Genomic DNA, 26,142 nt, shown 5'->3' with positions numbered 1-26,142 from the left:
GTCTGATCCCTGGTTGGGGGATTAAGGATCCCACTTGCCATGAGGCAACTCATAAGCCTGTGCGCCACAACTGAGCCCAGGCACAGCTAGAGAGCCCACGTGCCGCAGCAAAGACCCCATGTGCCACAAATAAGACCCTATGCAGCCACATAAATAATTGAAAAATAAATATATTCAATAAATTGATGGGAGGTTTTACAAAAAGGTGCACAAAATGAATATCCAATTTTTGTTTATCTCCACACAATAATGGTTCTATGCAGTCCTGATGTGGTGATTTTTACAGTCAACACAAAGTGCAACACTTTACGTTTTAATGGAAAAGGAGATGATAATTTTTAATTACAAATTCAATTACAATTTCAAGAAAAGATATATCTATACACTGACTTTACATACATACAGAAAAACTGAACTTTGAAGCCCTAATGTTTCAAAAGTGTTCATTTCCCTCCATACAAACCAGTATTACTCAGCAACACTACAACTGATTTAAAAAAAATAGAATACGCTTCTAAGATGCAGTGCTTTGTCTTTTCATTGGTACAACTCACCAAGGTTGTTTTTGCTCTCAGCACCCTGGGTTCACCAGGATGTGATCCAAAGCAAACCAGCCTCGAAGTTTAAGGAAACCTTTTCTAGGAACCTGGTTCCCTGTCTCTCCCCTCCTATGAAGAAGCTGTCCCCACCCGCATGATTCGGAACAGCATGTTGATGTTGTTGCTTCGAATCGCGTCCCGACAAGCAGTGATCACCTGGTTCTTTGGTTTGCCAACTGTCAGGGAAGAAACATCAGATCCACATGAGCCAAAAAATGACTAAAGTGAAATTATAAATCAGAAGCCATCTTTAGAAACAACATAAAACTAGGGTAGGGGAGAGTTAAGAGATAATACAAATTTAAAAAAAAATCTTTTTTGTTTATTTTGGGCTACACTGGGCCTTGTTGCTGCACTCGGGCTTTCCGAGCTGTGAGGAGTGGGGCGGCTCTCCAGCTGCAGGGCGTGGGTTTCTCGTCGCAGTGGCTCCTGCTGCTGCAGGGCCCTGGCTCTGGGGCGCTCGGGCTCAGGAGTGGCGGTGCCCGGGCTTGGTTGCTCCACGGCCTGTTCAGTCTTCCCTGACCAGGGATGGAACCCACGTACCCCACACCGGCAGGCGGATGCTCAACCACTGGACCACCAGGGAAGTCCTAGATAGTACAAATTTATCTTATCTCACCACTCCCTAAAAAAGATATTCTCATGAGCAACTTTAATCACACACCAAGCTTAGAGACCATTGTACACCTAGAAACTTCAGAGTCAGTTTTACAGAAAAGGATCCAAGCTCATATCCACTTAGCAAAGATTATTTCTAAAAGGAGGTCAAAGCACTGACCCAAAACAGCAGATTCCAATATGAGTATTTGAGTATTTAAGGCTTTCCTCTTGGGAATATGTCACTCAGTTTATCTAGACGATGCAGCAGGCTCGGGAAGATCTCACATGCCTTGGACAACTAAGCCCGCGCACCACAACTCCTGAGCCTGTGCTCTAGAGCCCGTGAGCTGCGACTACTGGAGTCCTTGCCCCTAGGACCACTGCCGGCTCCTGCTCGCCACAACTGAAGAAGGCCCAAGCACAGCAACGAAGACCCTACACATAGCCAAAAATAAACAAGTCTTTAAAATAAACAAAAAAAAAGGAACTGAAAGTCTTTCCCCTCTGAAGTTGGCAGACTAACTAAAAGCCAAACAGTAGGCTGGCTAAACTCAAGTGAATGGTACCAACTTGAATGTGAAAGGTATCTTTATAGATACAAGCCCTGATAGGAATTCTTGAAGCTACCACCATCTTTAATGCTTCTCGCCCCAAAATTAAAGACAAAATGCAGTGCTACAAAAAGGGACTTACCACGCAGACGACCTGCTCTTTGAATGGCTTGATTTACCGCTTTGAGGCTTCCCAACAGTTCTGTGTGATTGTTACAGCGAATTTTATATCCATTGAGCAAGTCTTTATTAAGGTCATAGAGTTCCATATAGCGATTCTTCATTGTTTTCCTGTGTACATCAACAGAAGGTTAACATCACTGGACCTCAGTATGGCAGGCTTACATGAAGACTTGCAAACTTCCTAGACACATTTAATAAATGATCAAACGAGATTTTTAGCTGTACTGTCATTAAAACAGGGTAACTTCTAAAGTCTGCTTTGAAAACATTGAGAATATTCTATGAACTATTCTGTTTCTTCCCAATAAATGGAAGACAAGTGGCCTTCCTTGGTTATTAGTCCATGGTTTGTTTGAATTTAGGAACCAAGAATTATCATGCCCATGATATAAGGGGTGGGGACAAGTGAGCAAGGTGACAGGCTATATTCCAAGCTTTAGATTAATACTGACAGTTTCTTATCAAGCTAAATATACACTTACTGTACAACCCAGCAATCACATTATGACACATTGCACCCAGAAGACTGGAAACATGTCTGGAAAAAACCTGTATGCAAATATTTATAGCAGCTTTACTCTCAATCACCAAAGTCTGGAAACAACCCAAATCTCAATTAATTGGTGGGATATTGACCAAGTATGGATATCAATACAATAGAATATTCAGCAATAAAATGGAATGGACTACTGGTAACTTACAACGATGTGAATGAATCTCAACGGCATTATGGTACCTGAAAGAAGTCAGACTCAAAAGGCTGATTCCACTTATATGGAGTCCATTTATATTGTCTGATTCCATTTATGTGACAGTTTGGGAAAGGTAAAACAATTGGAAGAGAAACTCGATCATTGGCTGCCATGGACTAGAGGTTAGGAGAAGTACTTGATTGAGGTAGTAGCAACACAATTGTATAAATTTCCCCAAATTTATTGAAGTGTAAACCTAAAAGGGTAAATTTTCTACATGTATAAGTTACATATCAACTAACTTGGCTTTAAAAAATAAAAACCGTGTACATCTGACAGTTTCTAAATGAAATATAAATCAAGAAAAAAGGAATTTAGAGGTTGTTGGTTACTTCCGTCCAGTTTTTTTTTTTTTTGTCGCTCAGTCATGTCTGACTCTTTGCGACCCCATGGACTGCAGCCTGCCAGTTTCCTCTGGCAGGAAGATATCCAGGAGTTATCCAGGCAAGAATATTGGAGGGGGTAGCCTTACCCTTCTCCAGGGGATCTTCCCGACCCAGGAACTGAATCTGGGTCTCCTGCCTTGCAGGCAGATTCTTTACCGTCTGAGCCACCAGGGAAGCCTAACTGGAAGCCACCAGGGAAGCACAGTCAAATGCCTAAAGCCAGCAACATCTCTGCTTTAAAAGAAAAAGCCAGAGAGAGAAAAAAAGGGGGAGCCCTAGAGATAAAGCACCTGTCGTGGCCATGGTACATACTCACATGTCCCTCATCAGACGGGCATCTTCAGCTTGGACCAGCAAACTGCGGATCAGATTAGAGTTATCTGCCATGTCAGCACTGAGCTTCTGATGCACAGAGTGGTATTCGTCCACCTGGAAACCATGAACACCAGGAGTTAAAAAGGCCTCACCAGCTTCCTGGAAACTAAATAAGTTGAGAAGGAGCTGTCTTCTCTATACCGAGGCCCTGTTTTTTCTGCCATTCACTTGTTCTATCTTAACTATTCTCTCATTTCATCTCCTCCTCAGTGAAATACTCAAAATGACATTCTGTGTCAAGCTCTTCCACATCTTAGCATTGTGAGCCCAAGAGACACAAATACTAACATTTTAGAGGTTTAGGGTGGGGATGTTATAAGTGGGGACCCATCACAAGCCTTACTTTTGATTTTGGGTTCTTTGTTGTTGTTTAGTCAATAAGTCACATCTGACTCTTTGTGACCCAATGGACTGCAGCCCGCCAGGCTCTTCTGTCCATGAGGTTTTTCAGGCAAGAATACTGGAGTGGGTTGCCATTTCCTTCTCCAGGGGATCTCCCTGACCCAGGGATCAAATTCGTATCTCCTGTATTGACAGGCAGATTCTTTACCACTGAGCCGCCTGGGAAAGCACTAAGCCAGAATGCAAGGTAGATATAACAGGTAAGATGAAAGGCTAGCAAAGGAAAATGTTAATATATATATTTTTCAAGTATCCTTCCAAACCAAGCACAGAAAGCAGGTGCTCAAGCTAACCACTCACTTTTACAAAAGCAATCCTTTAACTCATGAATTCTCTAATACTAGCTCAATTTTTAGTTTAAGAATTTTCCAAAGTTAAGACATGACTGTCATGTAATATACATACATTTGTAGTTTCATTAATTTAACAGAAATATTGCAAACATTATTACAACACCGTGTTCTCACAAATTCATCCACCAGGTGCCCTCACCTTAACTAGCACTTTTCGTAATTCTTCAAAGTAGACAGGGAAATCGGCTTCGACCTGAAGGTCTTCAATAGCAAAAAACGATGCCATCGACTGGATGATGTCACCAGCCAAATCGATATCATCAGTATTTATAGTGATCTATCCACAGGAAAAAAGACAAGTTAGCATCCTCGGATAGCTGGAACAGTACCTGAACTTCCCCATATTCAACACATTTATTGAACATAAATTTATATGCAATGATAAATAAAAATAAGGTCCAGCCCTCAAGGAAATAACATTATTTCTAGCAACAGGCCAAAAAAAAAAAAAAAGAATCCTTTTGCCTTATAAATGGAACAACAAAATCATTCAAACAATGAAAACATTGTGTTCTCTGTATTCCTAAACCATCCCTAACTAGCTGACAAACAGGTGAAGGGAAGTGGGAGAGGGAGGTAGAAAAACTGCTGATCTACGTTACACGCCTGTGTCAGAGGTGATAACACAGTCTAGGTTGAGATGTGGTTTTACGACCTTGAGATTGGTGTCACCCGCCTCACTTTACACTGAGTGTTAAATGTTTACGTGAGAAATCTGTGACCATGACAGTAAAAATTACCTCTCCACTAAGTTTTATCTTTATATACAGCTGGCCGCCGTTCCGTAGGGATGTGAAACACACTTGAAATGGCGCATTCTGAATGTTAGTGCCCTCTGGTAACAGAAAGTTCTGGCTGAGCCACATAACAACCTTAAAGATGAAGAGTGTGAAATGAATCTCCATTTTTAAAGTACAGTCATTAAGAGCTACCCTTCTTTCTAGTTTTTCTACTTGGTTAAAAAAAAAAAAATTACAACTCTTCCCCCACCAAGAAAACACTATTCACACTCCTTTTTCCCACCTGATACATGTTCTAAGTAACATGCACAATTATATCTAGTTCCATAGCATGCATTTTCTACTCAGACATATGGACATATGTTTTTTAACATTTTTATTTATTTGTTTTTGCTTTTTGGCTGCACTGTGTGGCATTCGGGATCTTAGTTCCTCAACCATGGATTGAACCTGAGCCCCTGTAGTGAAGCATAGTCTTAACCACTGGATCACCAGGGAAGTCCCCTACTTAGACGTAACCTTATATGCAATGTAGATACGATTCAAGTACTATGCTAATTCTGTTTACAAGATAGCTCTTCTGTGGCTCTAGCCTGCTTAAAATCATTCTACTCCATCCTTTAATACATTTAAATAAAGGTTGCATGCACAGACACAGAGATAACATCCACACTGTAAGTAAAGAATATATCTTAATATAAATAATAGTAATACTTTACAGTGGTTTATGATACAAGTTCCACATAAGATCCACTTGTGAGGCCTTTTGGAAGGGGCCACCTGTAGAGTTTCAAGTTTCAAAGGCCAGAAAGGGGCCTGAGAATTTCCATGATTAAAAAGCCTCACTGAGAATTCTAAAGTCCAGCCAAGGTTAAAACCCACAGGTATTACTAGTCCTTTAAACTTTACAAAGTGCTATTATGCCAATGATGTGATCCTCAGGGGCCCCCTGTGAGATAATACTATCCTCAATAAGGGGAATGCCGCAAGACCCCTAAGAATTTACTTAGTTAAGGTAGCACTTGAACCCCCACAATATTCCCATTTCCAAGGGCCACTCTCTTTCCATTCTGATGCAGGCTCCTCTTAAAACACTAGATCTGGACAATCCCACTAAGACTAACAAAAAGAGGAATTACAAACTGAGAGGAATTCACCTGTGACTAAGGATTGCTTAGGTAAGTAACTTTGAATTAATGATTCAAAATAAATATTTCTGAATTGATTAGCCAAGATAAAAATTTTTGAATAATTTTTTCAAAACGGAAGAAGTTAAAAAAAAAATGGAAGAAGTTATTTTAGCAAAATTTTTGGTACTTGTTATAAACTATCCAACTCCAAGCTAACTCCTTCATGTCATATTTACTGCTACCAAATAACACACTTATGTAATTTCCCCTTTTCTGTGAAATAATGTCAAAGATTCTAAAGTGCAAAAGGGTTGCAAAGAGAAAAGCCAGACACTCACCCTCTGGGCCCGTTCTGCGATGATCAAGTTGACGTGACTGACAGGCTCACTGGCAGGGTCCGGGCTGGTGAGCGCGTACATGGAGAATCGGGGTAGCCGTCTTGTCAGCTCAAACACGTGAAACTGGGTACTATGGCCAACCAACGGAATAGAAGAGAACTGTTTGTGTTGAATGTTATTTCAAAGGGAAAGCGCCCCCCCCCCCCCATAAACATAAGGTCACTACTGAATCATCAAGCTGTTACTTAAGGGTTTCACTAAAGAAACTCTGTCTACTCTCCTCCCCCCACCCTCACCTCAAAAAAAAAGAAAAAAAAATTGAGGGTTCAAGTCCCACAGTAATGGGGTTTAGGATTTAGAGACATGAGTCTGTGTATACATATGCACGCACCCAGGGTTTACAACACCCAAAAAAGGAATGTGAAAATGTTTCTATCTTCCACAAATCTAGTGCTTTTCTTCACTGGCTGAGGTTGCATATGACTGTCATATAATGGAACCTAAACCCCTGTAGTCTTGGTGGCCAAAACTAAATTATCCATTAAGTGTACTTTTGGGATTGCTGTGAATATGAAATCATCTGACTAAAACCAGAAATAACCATTTCAAACTTACATACTTTTTATTTATTTTTTGGAAAGATTTCAAATTAGAGAAATAAGAAGTCATGGGAAACCTTGCCTGGGTGGAAAGAGCCATTAAGTGGCTTCTCTGGCCCCAGAAAATCCATGGCAAAAGGGGAAATCTACACATTCTCCTCTCCTCTCAGTGCTGCCTGGACATGAACCGCGATGGCGAAGGGTCACCTGCTCCTGTAACCCACGAAGGTTTTCAAGTGCAGGTCCATGGGGACGTCTTTGGGAGGTGTGATGGGGATGCGGACGGAGCTGGAAAGGTGGTGAACACTGGGGTGCACCACGTGGCTTTCACCTGCAAAAATGCCCTCCGCAAAAATCAACACCGCTCGGATGATGGTGTCTGCAGGGAAGAGAGGAGACAGCAGTCCCAAGAGCCGCCCCCAGACGACACAGGTGCCAACGACCAGCAGCCGTGTGTCAGTAATGCCTTACCATTAGAGGTGGAGATGCACAACTCGGCATGGGCGGCCTGTGTCTCGCCCCCCAGGTTGACGGAGAGGGCGGTGTGGAGCTTGGTGTTGGCCGGGATCACGCCCCGATGCCCATCAGCCTCGTTCAGTGGACTGCTCAGCTCTGCCTGCAAAACACAAGCCCCCTCACTTCCAACTCAGTCCCGGAACAGTGAACTCGTGTCAGTTTTAAATAATACAGCTATCTGGCTTCAGAAGACAGGTCCCCTGTCATCTTACATTCATCTGAGTCTTTAAACGTCAGAGAACTCACCTCAGTGCTTTCGCTCTAACCCGGCCTTTTCCCAAAGGAAAATACTCTCATCTCTTCCTGTGGTTAGGGACCACTGTCCCCCAGCACGCCTTTTACATTCTAAAAAAATTATTTATTTACTGGCTATGCTGGGTCTTCGTTGCTGTGTGGGCTTTTTTCTCTAGTTGCGGCGAGAGGGAGCTACTCTCTAGTTGCAGTGCACAGGTTTCTCACTGCAGTGGCTTCTCTTGTCGCAGAGCACAGGCTCTATGGCGCCGGGTTCAGTCCTTGCAGCTCCCGGGCTCTACGGCAGACTCAGTAGTTGTGGCGCACAGGCTTAAGTGCCCCGAGGCCCTGGGATCTTCCCAGACGAGGGCTCAAACCCATGTCTCCTGCATAGGCAGGTGGAGTCCTTACCACTGAGCCACCAGGGAAGCCACCCACCTTTTACACTTTTCTGTATTGTTTTGTTTTAAATGACTAAAGAAATTCAATTAGTTTAGCAAATTCAAACAATTATACATGATGGGACAAATTAAAATCCTACTCCCCAGCTCACCCTCCAGCTACTTGGATAAGTACATGTACACAAATATACACACACACACACAATACCACACCCAGAGTCTCTGCAGTTGTCCATGTTTATGTTATTTGTGGTTGAAAAAGACAAGATACTCTAAACACACTATTCTTGCTTCCCTTCACTCAATAATACCTGACATCCTTCCACATTAGTCCACGTGTATATACTTCATTCTTTTGAGCTGCTTAATATTCCCCAGCCCACCCTCCCAGGACTGATCAAAAGTTACTGCTGCTTCCACCTGTTCCCTGCTACAAACAGTGCTGCTGTATTTTAACACTCGTGCAAATCTCTCTCTCTGGCTGAGCTCCCGGGCAGTGGGATTTCTGGGTTAAAGGACACGTGCCCTCTTCATTCTGACACTGGCAAAAAGGCCAGGCCATCTGCCCGCCCATAAGCGGGGAGGGGGAGCCCCCGCCTCGCCAGATGTGGAGACCCTCCTCCTTTCCCAACCACCTATCCTCCTGGTCACTCTCAGCCTCTCAGCCTCCCGCGTGCCCATCCCATCCGGTCCGACCTTGGCGTTGTCCTCATAGTTGCGGAGCTCCAGCAACAGGTTCTGTTTTTTCTGACTCAGCTCTCGGATCAGGTCCTGCTCTAGGCTGGTGTCCATGAGGTTGCCTCTCATCTCAGCCGTGCCCGGCAGGTAGCCCCGGACTGACAGGAGGGGAAAAAAAAACCCACAGGACTGAGGGAGGGCCCAGGCACAGCCAGGTCTTACTTTTAAGTCATCAATGACCTAGTCTTAAAACCTAAGTTCTCATTTCCCCAACTCAGGTGAATTTATTAGGACGAAAGGGTATCAGCACAAACACTTAATGGTGGATCTCCCGGGATTCTGACCCAATCAGACTGAGAAATCTGACTTATCAAGGATCTCTCCTATCCCGATTTACTTTCTCCATCCACCGAGCAGCAGATTAACTGTTGGCAGCCATCCATCCGGTAATCTCCCTCCACCACACCAGCAATCGCAGAAGAAAAGCTGTCCTTAAAGATGACCTCCCCGGTCCGGTCATTTCGAGCGTCGACCTAAAAATAGAACAAGAACTTGAAAATAGCTTCTGCTACAGGTTCTTAAAAATGACACAGAATTTTTAAAGTTCAATCAGCTCTAGTCTAGAAGTTTTTAAGAGGGCTCCAAGGAGGGGACTTCCCTGGTGGTCCAGTGGTTAGGAATCCACGTTCCAATGCAGGGGATAAGAGTTTGATCCCTGGTGGGGTAACTAAGATCCTATGTGCCACTGGGCAACTAAGCCCTCTTGCCACAACTAGAGAGCCTGCACACAGCAGCGAAGGATTCCTCAAGCTGCAACTAAGGCCCAATGCAGCCAAATGTAAAAAAAAAAAAAATTTTTTTTAATGAGTACTCCAAGGGGCCCCACCTGTGGCTTCTCAATACTTACCTATAATCAGGGGGCCAAGGGACCTCACTCAGCTCTGCTTTTTCTTAAAAGCTGTTTTACATACTGGCCTAGTATTTCATTTGGAAAAGTGGGCTGGCTGAGAGACAGTACTTTTAGAAAATATATAACACAGTGTGAAAGTCCAAACTGCCCAGGTTCGAATTCCAGCTTTGCCACTCACTACCAGTGGGATCTTGGGCAAACCTCTTAAACATTCTCGACTTGGCTTCCTCATCTGGAGATCAACAGTAAGAACAGGAGGAAAATAACTGTATCTACAAGTCAGGGTTGTAACAAGGTCTAAAAGGGTTAATGTGTTAGGCAGGTAGAACAGGGACTGGCACATAGAAGTATACAAGACATATTAGCTCTACAAACAAATTTCACCTGTATTATATGTAAATATATAAAATATATTACACCTAAAGTTTTTATTTATCTGGCTGCACTGTCTTAGTTGTGACATCAAACTCTTAGCTGCAGCATGGGATCTAGTTCCCTGACCAGGGATCAAACATGGGCCCCCGGCATTGGGAGTGTGGAGTCTTAATCACTGTTCCACCAGGGAAGTCCCCAGTTATATCTCAAGTTTGAAAAACGCCAAGCAAGCCCAGTCTTCCACCATCCACCCTTCTGGAACAGCCCTGTTTAAGGTCCCTTTGCCACAAGAACTACTGAGATGCTGCAGAGAGCCCTACAATCATCCACATCTCCTCTTCCCAAAGGAGGCAGATAAATAAATCACTGACCCTTCAGAAACGAATGCCTCACAAAACAACAGGGAAGGATAACCACCTAAAATGAGCTTTTGTTCTAAGCAAGAACACATGCACTATTGATAAAAGGCTAGCTACAGAAAATGTAACAAAGCAAGCATCTCAGTGACCACTATTTATGTCTTTTCATAAACAGCCTTCTGGGCAAAATTTTGCAGTGAAAAACACACTAATTTAGGTCACAGCTTACTACCAGCTCCTACCCCTTGGCTGGAGAATACCATACTCTTAATAACAACATCAGGTCAGCCTGAAAATTATGGATGCTAAAGCTGGTAAAGCAATGAATGGCCTGTACTGACCAGAGTTCCTCACACATTAACAGAAGCCTCGAACTCAGACTGAACTGAACTTGCTTCATTCTAACTTCTCCATGACCTTCAGCACTGCGTTTCTGCAATATTTAGCAAATAAGAGGGTTAACTTGCTAACTAAGAAACAGGGGTACAAATCTGTATTTCTGTGGCTTTTCTATTCTTTTGCTTTATCCAACATGAAAGTTTTGCCATGCAAAAGATGACCCTCCAACTCAACAAATGACCTACTAAAGAAAAAGTTAGTTGGCTAGTTGCTTTTAAATTAAGTAATTTTGCACCTATGTTCATCCGGTGGATCTATATTCCTTTTAATGTTGTTTCTGTTGAGTGCAGATACCAATTGTTCCACTTATATAATGAACTGTATAGTTTGCTTACCTTTCATATAAATTAAAACACACAAATTATGATTATGTAATAGCAATTTTGTAAAATTTTGAAAGCATTTAACTAGACAGACTTCAAGGTTCAGAGTCAGATCTGAAGGTTACTTTTGATAACTTCTTAAGTCAAGTAGTTTTCTAATTCTTGGATCAATCATAATAATTCATATTCCCCCAGAATAGGGTCCCCTTTTATGGATTTTCAAGTTTTTTAATAAGCAACTACACAGTCATCCTTTGTAATTTTCAACACCCATAGCAAAAACAAAACCAAGTGGAGAAGTAGGAACCAACATAACAGTTTTTTTTAATCTGTTTTTCACACAACACCAAAGGAAGGTTACAAGACATTGGCCAAAAGTGAAGGGAAAAAATCAAAGAAGAAAAGCTAGAACTAGCTGATCTCCTTCAGGCAATCAGTGCTGACAGATGAAAGAGCTAGGGCAAATGGTATCCATGGAGATCTGGCAGCTCCTTTGGCAGTTTCTAACAAGACAATCCTGACTTGCCAAGAGACTGTACAAACTTCTGGTTTGAAGTTAAAAAAGGAAAGAAGCAAAAAAAAAAAAAAAAAAATCCTAGTTTGAAGTTATAGCTTGGAAAACAATGATAACTCTTCCCACTAATTCTAAGATTTTAGTCAAACTTGAAGATTTACTAGAAAAGAGCTACATACACAGTTCACTACTAGCTTACTAAAAATCCTTTTTTTTTTTTTACTTGCCTATGCCTGTGATCAACTTGATTAAATTGATCCCCATCCCTTCAAGGAAGGGACTCAGACCTTCCTGGAGCTCTTCCCCCCAAATAGGGCTTATTAAACTGAAAGGACACTTGCTCACTCTGCAGTGTTGGTAATCCTAGCAGGGAGAAAAAATCCAGGGAGGTTAAGGAGTTACATTTGAAAGCACAAGTGCATATTCTCCTGTCACTGTTTGGAGTCAGGCAGCCCATATATCTCAGATAGTTATGACTTTAAATTATACTTGAACACTACTCTTTAAACTTACCTTCCCATTGGCCCAACCAGTTATCAGTTCACACACTCCATCAGAATTAAGGTCAAAAGCATGAATACTCATGGCGTGATTTTTGGACTGAAAAGGAATTTCAATAATTAGTATAGAAATCTCTCAATAAGTATAAAATCCCTGAATATCAGAGGCTGTATCATACAAACTTTAATTCTCCAGTATCGGGCTGTTTTGTCATAAACTCCAACGGTGCCATTGGAAAGGGCATAACCAAATCGATTGCCATACATGGGGCAAAGAGAGGTGATGATCTGCAAAAAATAATGAAAAAGATAAAGTTCATTAAGGCTCAATTTAGTGCAAAATGACTTTATAAAACTGCATACCTTGCTACAAGTGTGTTAAAATTAGGTTTAAATGCACTTCCAGTCCACTAGCGGGGAATGTGTTCTTCTCTATGATCCATGTCCTCTATTTCAGATTTGGATCATAAGAATTAAACTCACAAAGTTTACTGTTTTAGATCAAGCATATGTAGCAAATTTCAACAAATTATTGTTTTAAATAATAAAATCGAGGAATTAAGAAGGAAATAAACTATGCACACAAGATCTGGACTACGTAAAATTGATGTTATACATACTAGCTCAAAATATCTTAATGATTACTTCAATTTCCTTAACTTATAATATCCTACAGTCTAAATTTTAAAAGGACTTATAAAATCCACAATTAAATATCTTTCCAAGGTATAATTTACTGTTTGCTAGAAGAAAACATAATCCTTTAAAGAGCAAAACCCCAGAATACCATGGATTTGTACATATCTAACAACATACAGGGAGAAGGCAATGGCAACCCACTCCAGTGCTCTTGCCTGGAAAATCCCATGGACGGAGGAGCCTGGTACGCTGCAGTCCATGGGGTCGCTAAGAGTCGGACACGACTGAGCGACTTCACTTTCACTTTTCACCTTCATGCATTGGAGAAGGAAATAGCAACCCACTCCAGTGTTCTTGCCTGGAGAATCCCAGGGACGGGGGAGCCTGGTGGGCTGCCGTCTATGGGGTCGCACAGAGTCGGACACGACTGAAGCGACTTAGCAGCAGCAGCAACAATATACAGACTGCATATGTTATACTGGAGTATTAACAGGACTGTTAAGAGGATTTAACACACTTAAGAGAATTTACAATTACAATTTACAAAATCTACAATTTTAGATACTGAAACAAAATTATCCTTAAAAGTTAAAACTGAAGTTTAAAGATATCTATGACCCTGCAGATCTACTTTCTAATTCTGACTAATGTAAGAGATAATAAGAAATAAACTGTATAAAGTAGAGAATAGTTATGTAATTTCTTCTACACCTACAGCTTTTCTATAAAACCACCCACTTCACTTAACTCTGAATACAAAGCGCCATGTGGGACTCCAGAATTATTTAGCTCAAGGCATTCTTTGGCAGAACTGTTCATAATTTTGCCAATGTGCAAAAACACATTTGAACTAAGAGCAGAATCAAGCCAGAGGACAAGAAAACAGCCCTGAAATGAACAATCTTATAAAGTCCACATTTTCCTAAATTTGCCTTAGATCCCTTAGTCCTTTATAAGGTCACTAGTTTCTTCTTTTGTGGACTAGAGGATCAACAGGCACGTCAAATTCCTCGCTGTTATTTCATGTTCTCCTGTCCTTTTCTAGGATTTAGGAAAAAGGTGTTTCACAGAATGTACTCCCCTCACATCTAGTATTGACAATTAACAGAAATCCAACAAAACCTCAATGATTCCCCAAATGGGAAAAGATTTACTATGAATTTAAATGAAAGGGAAATGGTAACGCAGAACCCAGCACTTACAGGTCAGTAATTCTTAAGCTGGCAATCCCCTTCAACAATCTAATGAAATTAAAAGACGCTTACTCCTTGGAAGGAAAGTTATGATCAACCTAGATAGCATATTAAAAAGCAGACATGCCAAAAAAGGTCTGTCTAGTCAAGGCTATGGTTTTTCCAGTGGTCATGTATGGATGTGAGAGTTGGACTGTGAAGAAAGCTGAGCTCCGAAGAATTGATGCTCTTGAACTGCGGTGTTGGAGAAGACTCTTGAGAGTCCCTTGGACTGCAAGGAGATCCAACCAGTCCATCCTAAAGGAGACCAGTCCTGGGTGTTCATTGGAAGGACGATGCTGAAGCTGAAACTCCAATACTTTGGCCACCTCATGCGCCTCATGCGAAGCGTTGACTCATTGGAAAAGACCCTGATGCTGGGAGGGATTGCGGGCAGGAGGAGAAGGGGACGACAGAGGATGAGATGACTGGATGGCATCACCGACTTGATGGACATGAGTTTGAGTGAACTCTGGGAGTTGGTGATGGACAGGGAGGCCTGGCATGCTGCGATTCATGGGGTCACAAAGAGTGGGACACGACTGAGTGACTGAACTGAAGGACGCTCTCTCTAGAAAAGCAGACGTGAAACACATACAGGTACACAAAATCCCCATATGGACACACATCTTCAGATATGCACTGCTTTTGGCACTCACTTCTCCCCTTCATTTTCCTCTACCCACAACTATCAGCTTACAACCATAAAAAGTGTGAGTACGTAAGAAGTAGAGTCAGAAAAAAAAAAAAAAGTAGAGTCAGATTAAGTAAAAATCTATAGTAAAAGTGAAGAAGTGAAGTGAAGTTGCTCAGTCGTGTCCAACTCTTTGTGACTTCATGGACTGTAGCCTACAACGCTCCTCCGTCCATGGGATTTTCCAGGCAAGAGTACTGGAGTGGGTTGCCATTTCCTTCTCCAGAGGATCTTCCCGACCCAGGGATTGAATCTGGGTCTCCCGCATTGTAGGCAGACGCTTTACCATCTGAGCCACGAGGGAAGTCCATATAAACCCTTCAAAATCACTGGTAACACTTTATATATCAATATGCACATTTTGCTTTTTGGTCTCCCTTTTGCAGGCAGGGGAACAGAAACCTGATGTTCCTAAACAGCTTTCGTAAGCGAAGAGAAGCAAGGATGAGTTCTCATCCCAAGGTGAGTTCTCAGGCTGCTGCCCTCAATCTTTTCTGATACAACCTCCCAAACACCAGTTGATATAATTCTGCACAATACCACCATTTGGATCTCTAAGAGTTCTTTCTGTTGTTTTTCTTTTCTGTCCATTTACAGGGCTCACAAGCCAATGCTCCTTTATTTCCATCTTCTTCCTTAATTTAGAATATCCTAATTATCTTTTTGGTTTCCATCTTGCCCAATCCTGGAAAACCAGCAGCAAATAAATATCCTAAGAATACCAAACCATAAGGGATAAGGGCAATCTTTAGACACTGTTTAAAAAAAAAGACAACTCTTTCAGAAACATTTCAGTTTGAATTACTTGAGTAATTCTAATCACAAAGAAACTAGTCAAGTTCTCTGACATCTAGTTTTTAAGTTTACCAACAGAAATGTGCCTAAGAAGTACTTAATTTGAATGAAGAGAAAAAGTCTAAAACCCTCACAGATACAGTTCATTCAATATTCAATCCCATTTAATACACATGATGAGAAGCAGGAGGAGGACCTGACCATGCCACTTAATAGCCATGACCTTTTGAGAGTAACTTAACAAAGAAACATAACATGTTCCCTCATCTGTAAAACGAGAACTACTAATTCCTTCATAATTGGGCTGTTGTTGGATTAAATGAGTAGCTCATGTAAATAACTTAGAACAGTGTCTGGCATGTATCAGGTGCACAATAAATGGTTGCCATTATTATTATTATTATATAATAGCTCACTAAAAGAAATACCTTTTTGTGCTCCATAATTTTTGTCCAATCAGTGTTTTCAAAATATAACTTTTTTCTTTTTTTCAGTGGAGTACAATTCTAGGGCCTCCCTCCCATGTGCTCCATAATTTTTGTCCAATCAGTGTTTTCAAAATATAACTTTTTTCTTTTTTTCAGTGGAGTACAATTCTAGGGCCTCCCTCCCATCTCCCCTTCCTCTGGGTCATCAGAGAGCACTGAGTCAAAATATATCTCCATATATTTAAAGGGTATTTAAATATCCATAAAGGATATTTAAAGGCTTCTTTTTCTGTAACGTACTGCTGTTTAATCCCCACAGTCTTTACCGTAAAACTGGGTAGTGAGATGTCCCAGCACTCTCTCTTTATGCTATATTTAACTATGCTGATCTGTCAAGGTTATCGTAATTCTGAGGTGGTGCTTACCTCTGTTTCTGTTATTTCTGCCACAATCTCATCTTCTTTGAAAACCCGGATATCAAAATCCTCAGATCCAACAAGAAGCTGAAAGGAAAAAAAAAAAAAAATCAGGCATATTTAGTTCAGTAAGTGAAGACAGCAAAATTTCCATAAATAAAACAAAAAAACTGCATGATACTTTGTATGCTGCTAGAGCCACCCAGGAATTCCAACTTCTCGGTGATGGATGCTCAGAAAGGTTCCTTCCAGTGAGAAGGTCATGAGTTGGTCAGTGAAGAAACAGTGGTTACTACAGATCCTGCCACGTGGGCACCTCCTACCAAAACAAGTTCTTTCACCAGGCACCTGAAAATGCTCCCTGACTCAGCATCTGTCTGCCCACAGGTGGAAGCCCTGCTTCAAAAGCCAGAGCCCAGTATCTGCAGACAATCGGAGGGTAAGTCAATGTCCAACACAGTACCTCACTGGCTGCTCAAGAGGTTAATTTCTAGAGAAAGTGTTAGAGTAATTTAAAAAGCTAAAAGCCAATCTCTAAAACTTCCAGATTCCTGAAAAAGTTGGCCAAAACTAAGAACTAGGTACTAATATGATTTTAAAACATTGGAATCAAGTTATAAGACTGTGAATGTGACTGTGATCCCAACAACTATTTTGCCCTCTCCCCCATCAGGTGTCTTTGAAATAGGGTCTTGATCTCTGTATTTGACAAACCCAAGTGAATTACTGTTCAAAAGAGAGGAGAAAGACAAATGACGCCAATTAGTTCATCATTCAGGCAACAGAACAGCAAAATCAACCCTGAGAAGCTAACACTTCTCTCAACACTATGGTCACTGTCCTGGGGAAATGTATGTACTCAGCTGAGAAGTACACACAAGAGAAGGATCTCCTCCCCCACATACCTCTTTCTTCCCATCACCATCGAAGTCACACAAGGCCAAGGAATGAACGTTATCACCAGTAACCTGAAAATAAAACCCAAGTCATTACTATGCCATTTCTATTCACTTAATCCAAACACAGGAGCTACATGAAAGACAGGATGAAATAAACCACGAATTTAAAATCCACATTACTCATTGCCTTTTTTTAATGTATAAAATTACAAATCCTGTTTTATTTTGTTTCCATTATTCATTACTGTCAGTGGTTAAAAAAAACAAACAAGCAAACAAGACCTAAAGAACATTAAAAAGTAAAAATGTTTAAGAGTACTAGAGAGAGTATTTCGTTCTTCATACCGTCCAAAAGAGATCATTTCCTTCATGATTGAAACCCTGCAGAGCACAATTTCCACCAATAATTGCAAGAGGAGAGGTAATGTCTCCCAACGTCCCCAGCACGATTGCATTGGCCCCATCTGCTACCTAAGAAGGAAAACAAAAAAGACAAACCCTCAAGGACAATGCTGCAAGGCACACTGGAGGTAACATACATCCTTCTTTTTATCTGGAAACTCAAAGGCCTTTGTCATCATTCCTGAGAAGCCACCTGGTCTCCTGAGAGGCAGGCCAGAACTGTCCGTCAGGGACAGTGTCTGTGGCTAACGTGGCTTATGCAAGGATGAGCACTGACTCAGGATAAACTCAGGCCCTTGGTCTCCTGCACTAACCTGCTATGATAACCTACTCTAAAACCCCAGGCTCTCCTGGGCCACCCAGTTCTAGAGGCCAAATTCTCAGAGCATCAGACGTAATGCCTTTAAGACACCCAAACTTCTGTCATCTATTTTAACCACTGTAGATGGAAATCTATTACTACTGACTAATTAGTTCTCTTACTACTGCTCGTTTTTAATTGTAAGTACTAAAAACTTCAAGCACCTATAGATCCACCATTCTGAACTAGTAAATGTCTCAGACTTCTTGAATAAAGTTCATAAGCACAGTTTGATGAAAATGTTCTAAAACTGATTGTGGTGATGGTTACACAACTCTCTGAATAAACTAAAAACCACTGGACTGTATGCTTTAAATAGGCAAACTGTATGGTATGTGAATTATATCTTAATAAATCCATTATAGAAAAAAAGTAAAAGATTACATGTATATATTATGACCCCATTTTGTAAACAAAAAAAAGAATTCACTCACAAATACTAAGTAAAAAGTCAGGATAAATCAATCAAGAGTTAAGTGTTATTTCCAAATGAAGAAATTATGGGTGATTATTTTTAATTTGCTTCTATTTTTATATAATAAGTATGGATTATCTGAGTATTAAAGTTGCAGCAGCCTGTAGATGGCAGGCTATGGTAAGTGCTTCTCCTGGAAACTACTATACTAAACTTCAGTGCAAAGCCACCAGGAGACCTGTTTGCTGGCTTTCTGGCTGCTGGCTGAATTTTTAATGACAAATCTTGACAGATCAAAGTATCAACAGATACACTGTTGTTTTTCAGTTGCTAAGTCGTTTCCAACCCCGTGGACTGTAGCCTGCCAGGCTCCTCTGTCCATGGGATTTCCAGGCAAGAATACTGGGGTGGGTTGCCATGTCCTTCTCCAGGGGATCTTCCCGACCCAGGGATCAAACCCACACCTCCTACATTGGCAGGTGGGTTCCTTACCTCTGAGCCACCAGGGAAGCTATCAACAGATAATACCTCCTGAAAGATAACCTGGAGTGTCATCAAATGATTACCAACCATGACCGAATAAGTAAGTGTCAATGAGATATAAATGGCAAAACATGCATTTTTTTAACTACACTACAACAGCCACATAATAAACCCAAATAAACGTCTGATCTCTTTCAAGCATTTAAAAAAAATAAAAAACCAGTGGACATTAATGGGAAGTGGGAGTTTTATGGTTATAAATGGGTATACTTGCCTCTCTGTAGAACAAATCTGAATTATTGTAGACATCATAAGCTAACAGATTGGTCTGTGTCCCCACTAAAAGAGCATCATAGCCAAGTTCAGGGTTCAGTACTCCTGCGGTCAGGCAGCTGACTGTCTGGTTAATGTTGAGAAGTGAAACATCAGACTCCAGGGGGCTCTGGAGGACCCTAGGTGCATCGAGATGTTGGCTCCGTGCATGAGGGTTGTGAATAAAAACCTAAAACAAAAAGTTAATTACATCCCCTTAACATCAAAAAAATGTAAAATTAGCATAGTTTTATTAAAAGGCTCAGGTTATTAACAGATTACCAACGTTAACAAGAAGGGATTTAATCATCCACAAAACTTAAAAACACCCATACACAGTTCTGTGCGTGGCTGGCTTTCAATCACTTCAAACTGTGGGAATCCAGTGGCTCTCAGCCTTGTAAAGACCGAGATATAATGGCCAAGACCTAGTTGTCACTTCCCAGGGCAGCTTACATACAACCAACCGGCAGGACTCAAGCACTCTTACAAACCAGCCTTTTCCTGGTCAACCTATAGGAAATTGCTATCAGTTACAATGAGATTGAGCACACAAAGATCAGAGAAAACAGTAATAAACACTTCATTATCTTTCATCCCAATGCCTAACAAATTCACTTCCTGACCCTTAAAACTGATTGGTAGTAAATCTGTCTTATAATCCTAAACTGAGTCACACAAAGCAAGCTTCTTGAAGGCTTTCATAGTCTATACAAGTAGACAGAATTAATTAACTCCAAGTTAATTAATCTAGCAGTTTCAACTATCACAAATATAATCATCTTGAGTGTCCTTACAAATCTTTAAATTTCCCTGGGCTTCATATGTAAAAGGAGGTTTACACTTCATATGTAAAAGGAGATTCATATGTAAAAAGCATTCTCAAGAGGGATGATGTTGCTCCCAAGATGGGTAATTGGGTTTGGGGTGGGGAGGAGCTTAGACATTAGGTCATAGAGATAGAGGACAGAAATTTCATTAAGGAAATTTTCATTTTCTGGAAAAAAAAAGCAATATAAAAGGCAATATGGAAAAAAAAAAGGATGAGAAACTAGAGATCCCATAAGCCCCCATCTAGTTCTAAAATTTGCTAATTTTATTTTACTTATTTATTTTTGGCTGTGCTGAGTCTTTGTTGCTACGAGCAGGATTTTTCTCTAGTTGCAGTGAACAGGGGCTACTCTCTAGTTGCAGTGCACAGGCTTCTCCTTGTGGTGGCTTCTCTCAGCGCGGAGCACAGGCACTAGGGTTTGAGGGCTTCAGCAGTTGCAGCTCCCAGGCTCGAGAGCACAGGCTCAACAGTTGTGGTTCATGGGCTTAGCTGCTCTGAGAAAATTTTCTAATTTTAAATGAGCATTTCAACCCTTTGGTGTAAATCTGTAACCCGGCAAGGCGGGTTTGGTTGCTCGCCACTCAAAAGGCCAATACCCGAGAGACGAGTGTTGGTGGGAAAGGAAATTTTGCTTTATTCAAGAGGCCAGAATACTGGGAAGAAGGCCGACTAACACCCTGAGACCGTCTCCAAGTTGCCAGATAGGAGACAAAAATTTTAAAGGCAGTGTGGGCAGCAGGGGGCCGCAGGGCATGTGAGCTGCTCGCGCACAATTCTTGGACTGGTTGGCATCAAGGGAGGTTTTTTTTTTTTTCCAAAGGAGGTTTTAAGCATCACCTGTCTTCTGGTTTCAACCCAGTCTGGGGTCTATATGCTCATGATCAGCAGTTTTCAACTGGTAGGGGTCTGCTTCCTATAAAAACAACTTAGGAATGTGTGTCAGACCTTCATAGTTTTCAGGGAACTGGGAGTTGGGAGTTTGGTTAACTCTATAGTCCAAATTGTTCCCAGTTTCCCAGCTTAAAAGCTTGTTTCTACCCCTTCACATTCCTAGACATTAACACTTGAGCCAGCCTTCTGAGACTCAAGGGAGGCCTGGGAGACTAAAGCTTTTCAACAAATAAGTAGTAGAGGACACAGCTGGTTGGGGGGGGGGGGGCTGTCCCAGGGAGGCCCCCGAGGGTCCAGCTTGGTTACAGTCTCCCTTTTTCTCTGATACTCCTCAAGCCTGAGGGTGTGGAACAAGAAATAGAGAGCTTTGGATAGAGAAGTTAAATCATTAACTCGGTAGAGGAACTCAGTATTAGGGCACTCGGTTTTAAACCCAAGCAGGATTAATTTTAAATTATTATCTAAACAAGGTAACCTATTCAACAAAAGATAATTTTTATAAGACTTATCAGACTTAGATGTCCATTGACAGATGACTGGATAAAGAAGTGGTGGTGCATATACACAATGGAATACTACTCAGCCATAAAAAAGGAACGAGTTTTAAGTCACTTGAACTGAGTGGATGAACCTAGAGTCTGTCATACAGGGTGAAGTCAGTCAGAAAGAGAAAAACAGATATCATATATTAACGGGTACATATGGAAACTAGAAAAATGGAACTGATGAACCTATTTGCAGGGCAGGAAGAGAGACGCAGACACAGAGAACTCAGTGGGGGAAGGAGAAGGTGGGATGAATTGAGAGAGTAGCATGGAAACATATACATTGCCATATGTAAAACAGACAGCTAGTGGGAAGACGCTGCGTAACACGGCAAGCTGAACCCAGTGCTCTGTGACAACCTAGAGGGGTTGGGTGGCGGTAAGGAGGGGAATGGAAGGGAGGTGTGAGAAGGAGGGGATATATGTATACATATGGCTGATCCACGTCTTTGTACAGCAGAAACAAACCACCTTGAAAAGCAATTATCCTCCAGTTAAAAATAAATTTAAAAAAAAAGATTGGTGAGAAATCGATAGAAAAGGTGTGTAGCTACTGAATATTGTGTTCACGCTCTCATTTGTGTCATACTTTACAGCATGCTTTTATAAACAGTACTGCATGTGGTCCTCCGGATATACAGAAGAGGTGAGAGGGGTTAAGGCCTTTCCTCCCCCAAGGTCTCACCACCGGTAAGTGACAGGAGCAAGACACAAGCCTGGTGTCAGGCTCCACTCATCTCCAGCCCTATCTTACTTCCTTTTGTAACAGTCTTGAACAAAAGAATTCTTACAAAGTCTTCTAGTAATTAGATAGGCTGAAAAAGAACTGCAAGAAAAATAACCTGTGGACTTCATGTTCATTGTTATTGGGATGAATGGGGTTTGAGTCCTAGGAGTCTGGTTCCTCCCACTGTTTTCTACATACAGAAATCAGTGCCCAGGAGACTCCTCTGGCCCACAGGCTCAGTCACTCCCAGGGCCTTTATCCAGGGCTTCCCTGGTGGCTCAGGGATAAAGAATCTGCCTGCCAATACAGGAGACCCAAGAGACTAGAGTTCGATCCCTGGGTGGGGAAGATTCCCTGGAGGAGGAACTGCCAACCCACTCCAGTATTCCTTCCTAGAAAATTCCATGGACAGAGAAGCCTGATGGGCTACAGTCCACGGGGTCACAAAGAGTCAGACACGACTGAGCACACAGGCGTGCGCACGCACGCACGCACGCACGCACACACACACACACACACACACACACACGGTGCCTTAAAGCCAAAGAGTTGGCTGTAGTTTACACATTTGTTCTAGCTGAGGTTGCTGCTGCAATATATATTCCATGGTGAGAGGAAACATGTCCCCAAATGAACTAACGTTCATCCTGCAAGAAATTCCTTTTCAAAATATCCTTGCTCAGGTGCAGAGACCAGTTCCCAATAAGTCAGCCCCACCTTCACAACAGAGTCCCACAGAAAATGACAAAATCCTGTTTCTAAGACATGGGCCCCCACAGTCAAGGAGGGCTTCAGCCTTACTGGAAATGTTTGTTTTTAAAGGAAATTATATTTTTGTGTGTCGTTTGGATCATAAAATGGTGCCTTTTTTTTTTTTTAAGTCTAAAGATCAGGTCAGAACTTCCCAGGTCTGTTTTTGAAATTCTGAATATAAAGTGTCTGATTAGAGAGAACATAGGAACTTCCATCTCTCCCTTTTTCCCCTGTCTTCAGAAACAGACCGAGAATAAGGTGTCCCTGCCTCCCCCTCTAGGTCACATTCTAATGATAGGGTTTCCAGAGAAACCTGCTTCCACTCCTGCTTCCCCCTCCCTGCATCTCTATTGCAGTACCAGCCAGTAATCCTTCATCTGAAACATAAACCAAATCCCAATCACCCATTTTATCAAAAACCAAGGTCTCTGCTGTGGCCTATGAGGCCCTATATGATCCAGCTAGTGGCCACCTCACTGCTTCCCTCATTCCATTCCAGTCCCAGAAGCCTTCCTGTGTTTCCGGAACACATCAAGTATACCCTCTACCTCAAAGCCCGTGTGTACTTGCTGATACACTTAATTCCACCTATCTGCAGGGCTTGTTTCATTTTCTTCAAACCTCTGATCCACAGTTATCCTATCAGAAACCTATCTGATCACTCTGTCTAAAACAGCCATTACCCCTCTGCAGACTGTGTGTATCTGTTAACTGTCTAGCTCCTTCTCTCAAATGTAACCTCCAAGGGAGTGGACAGAAGTGTTAATCGCTCAGTCGTGTCCAACTCTTCGCAGCCCCATGGACCATAACCGAGGAGCCAGGCTCCTCTGTCCATGGGATTTCCCAGGCAAGAATACTGGAGTGGTTTCCCACTTCCTTCTCCAGTGGAGCTTCCTGACCCAGGAATCAAACCCATGTCTCCTGTGTCTCCTGCACTGGCCGGCGGGTTCTTTACCACTAGCGCCACCTGGGAATAAAACCAGTAAGACTTGTCTGTCACATTCACCCTTGTAACTACAGAGTTAAGAACAGTGCCCAGCACACATCAAGCCCTCAATAAACCCAGGGCTGAGCTAACATCAATGGGACCTTTTCAGCCCAGTTATGTAGCTGTTGTGTACCTACAGGAAAACCAATAAGAATTTCCTTCTGGTATTTGTCAGTGCCTCCTCACCTTATTACACCTAACATTATTACGTGCCTGGCTCTGTGCTGAGTGCTTTCCTCCATCAAACAACTTTATTGAAATGAATCACTACTTTTTAATTGATGTATCCCAAGGCGGAGCAAATGAGAAAACATATTGGAGGTGGAAGTGTCTTGAAAACTATAAATCATTATATAAATGTCAACTTGTTAAATCCACACTGGGTCAGAGAACAGGCACTCTAATCTCATTTCTACTGCTTTCCAGTTGAACAACCTCAAACATTGCTTTGAACCTCTCTAAACCATTATTTCTAATCAGTAAAGTGGGAGTAATAAAAAGAAAATAACAGCTAACAATTAGTGACCACTGCCTATACGCCAAGAGCATGACACATAGCAACTTACTTAATCCTCTTAACAACTCTATGTGGCAGATACTATTAAGCACCTTGCCCAAGGTCATGAAGTCAGTAGGTACCAAAGCCAGGATCTACCACACCTGTGCTCTGCTACAGCAGTTGGCAATTTAGCAAGGACGCTGAGATAATTAATGTAATAAGGCTTTGTAACTGTTAGCAGGCATTAAGCTCGCCGTCACTGTATTCCACGTTTTTTGGGCATTCCTCCATCAGCACACAGTGCCCTGATTTGCCCTGTCTGTTGTCCTTCTGGGCCAGGAGCTTTCTGAAAACACGGACTCCAGCTTCATCTCTGAATCCCCAAGATCTGGCACAAAGAAGGTGTTCAGTAAGTCTGGTGAGATGTTGAATGACCGTATCTTTTTCGTCTCCGCGACGCCCACACTTTGCAGAGCGCAGGGTACACAGTAAGCCCCTAATAGGTACTTAGTGAATAAATTACAGGAAGAGACATGAATGTACACGGATAAAGATCAAAAGAGCAACTTGAACCATTTAAGTTAGAGGTATCTATAATTTTTTTTCCCCTGCCGTACAGTTGCTTGGCTCTGAGAGGCAATCTGAGATGCTAGGAGGTTCCCAGCGAAGGGCAGAGGCTCTGGGCTTGAATCTGGGGTCCTCCATTACTGCTAACCCTGACCAAGGCCTTCCCTGCAGGGGACTTCTCTTCCCTATGCTCCCTATCTGTAAAGAGACTCCAACACCGTCCGAGTCTAAGAGCCTGAAGACACGTTAACTGCTCGGTAGGGCCGTTCCGCTTTGTTATTCAGGATTTCTGCGCAGAACCGAGAGCTGGCAGGGCTACTGACCCGTTGCCGGGCAACCCTGGCTGGGGGCGGGGTCTGAGAAGGAGCGGCGGGATTGCGGGGATGCGGCCCGCGGAGGTCGTGGGGACCCCAGGGGCCCGGGCCCCGTGCGGGTGGGAACGGGTGGGAGCGGTTACCTTGCCCGCTTGGGTAGCGGCCGCCAGGCACGGGTGAGTCCCGTCGTAGCGCCCTACGGCCACCATACGGGGGTTGATTTTGTGGCGCAGTTTCAGGGTGAACACGGGCTGCAGCATGTTGGCGGCGGTTCTGGAGAAGAAGGCTAGTGGCCCGACACCGGCGCTGCGGACCCGGCCTCACCGAGGCGTTGAGAGGCGCGGAGACCAGACCGGACCGGGTCTGGCTTCATCAGGCCTGGCGGGAAACTGATGAAGACTCGAGTCGGACCCGAGGCCGCGAGCTCTTTCTGCGGCTGCGCAGGCCCGCCCACCGAGTTCTGCAGCTGCGCGGTCGGGCCTCAAGCGCTGCTAAGGCTGAACTTGGGTCTCGCGGGTGGGGGTTTTGCTATTTTCCTGCTGTAACTTACCGGCGTTGGATTCAACTCAACTCCGGTCTACAGTGGCGGTGTTTGAGCCATCGCCAATGGGGCTTCTCATTCTAGCACCACAACCAAGCTGCCCAACTGTTGCAGCTTACACATACTTCTGTCTACCCCACTCCAAGGGCTTATTCAATAAATATGCCTTGAATGTGTGTGTTAGTTGCTCAAGCG

At 42.5% G+C, this 26,142-nt stretch overlaps 1 protein-coding gene and 1 long non-coding RNA gene across 2 annotated transcripts; one reads left to right on the top strand and one right to left on the bottom strand.

The window, feature by feature from the left end:
* Positions 1 to 152: 152 nt before the first annotated feature.
* On the bottom strand, positions 153 to 25,868 carry BBS2 (Bardet-Biedl syndrome 2). Its single transcript, XM_043898507.1, has 17 exons — positions 25,550 to 25,868; positions 19,253 to 19,480; positions 17,663 to 17,788; positions 17,324 to 17,386; positions 16,428 to 16,505; positions 12,398 to 12,502; positions 12,228 to 12,314; positions 9,232 to 9,367; positions 8,853 to 8,992; positions 7,480 to 7,624; positions 7,216 to 7,387; positions 6,410 to 6,539; positions 4,942 to 5,073; positions 4,341 to 4,478; positions 3,388 to 3,500; positions 1,893 to 2,041; positions 153 to 775 (listed from the first exon to the last, which is right to left on the bottom strand). The coding sequence occupies exons 1-17, from the start codon at positions 25,664 to 25,666 to the stop codon at positions 669 to 671; spliced, it is 2,166 nt and encodes a 721-aa protein (XP_043754442.1). The 5' UTR covers positions 25,667 to 25,868; the 3' UTR covers positions 153 to 668.
* On the top strand, positions 6,031 to 16,847 carry LOC122691746. The gene is made up of 3 exons (XR_006340497.1): positions 6,031 to 6,119; positions 15,166 to 15,241; positions 16,806 to 16,847. It is a non-coding gene; the product is annotated as an uncharacterized LOC122691746 (long non-coding RNA).
* Positions 25,869 to 26,142: the final 274 nt, after the last annotated feature.

Source organism: Cervus elaphus, chromosome 4 (genome assembly GCF_910594005.1).
Source record: "Cervus elaphus chromosome 4, mCerEla1.1, whole genome shotgun sequence".
NCBI classification, from domain to species: Eukaryota; Metazoa; Chordata; class Mammalia; order Artiodactyla; family Cervidae; genus Cervus; species Cervus elaphus.
Note: the sequence above shows the minus strand (reverse complement) of the source record. Positions and strands in the feature narration are given on the sequence as shown.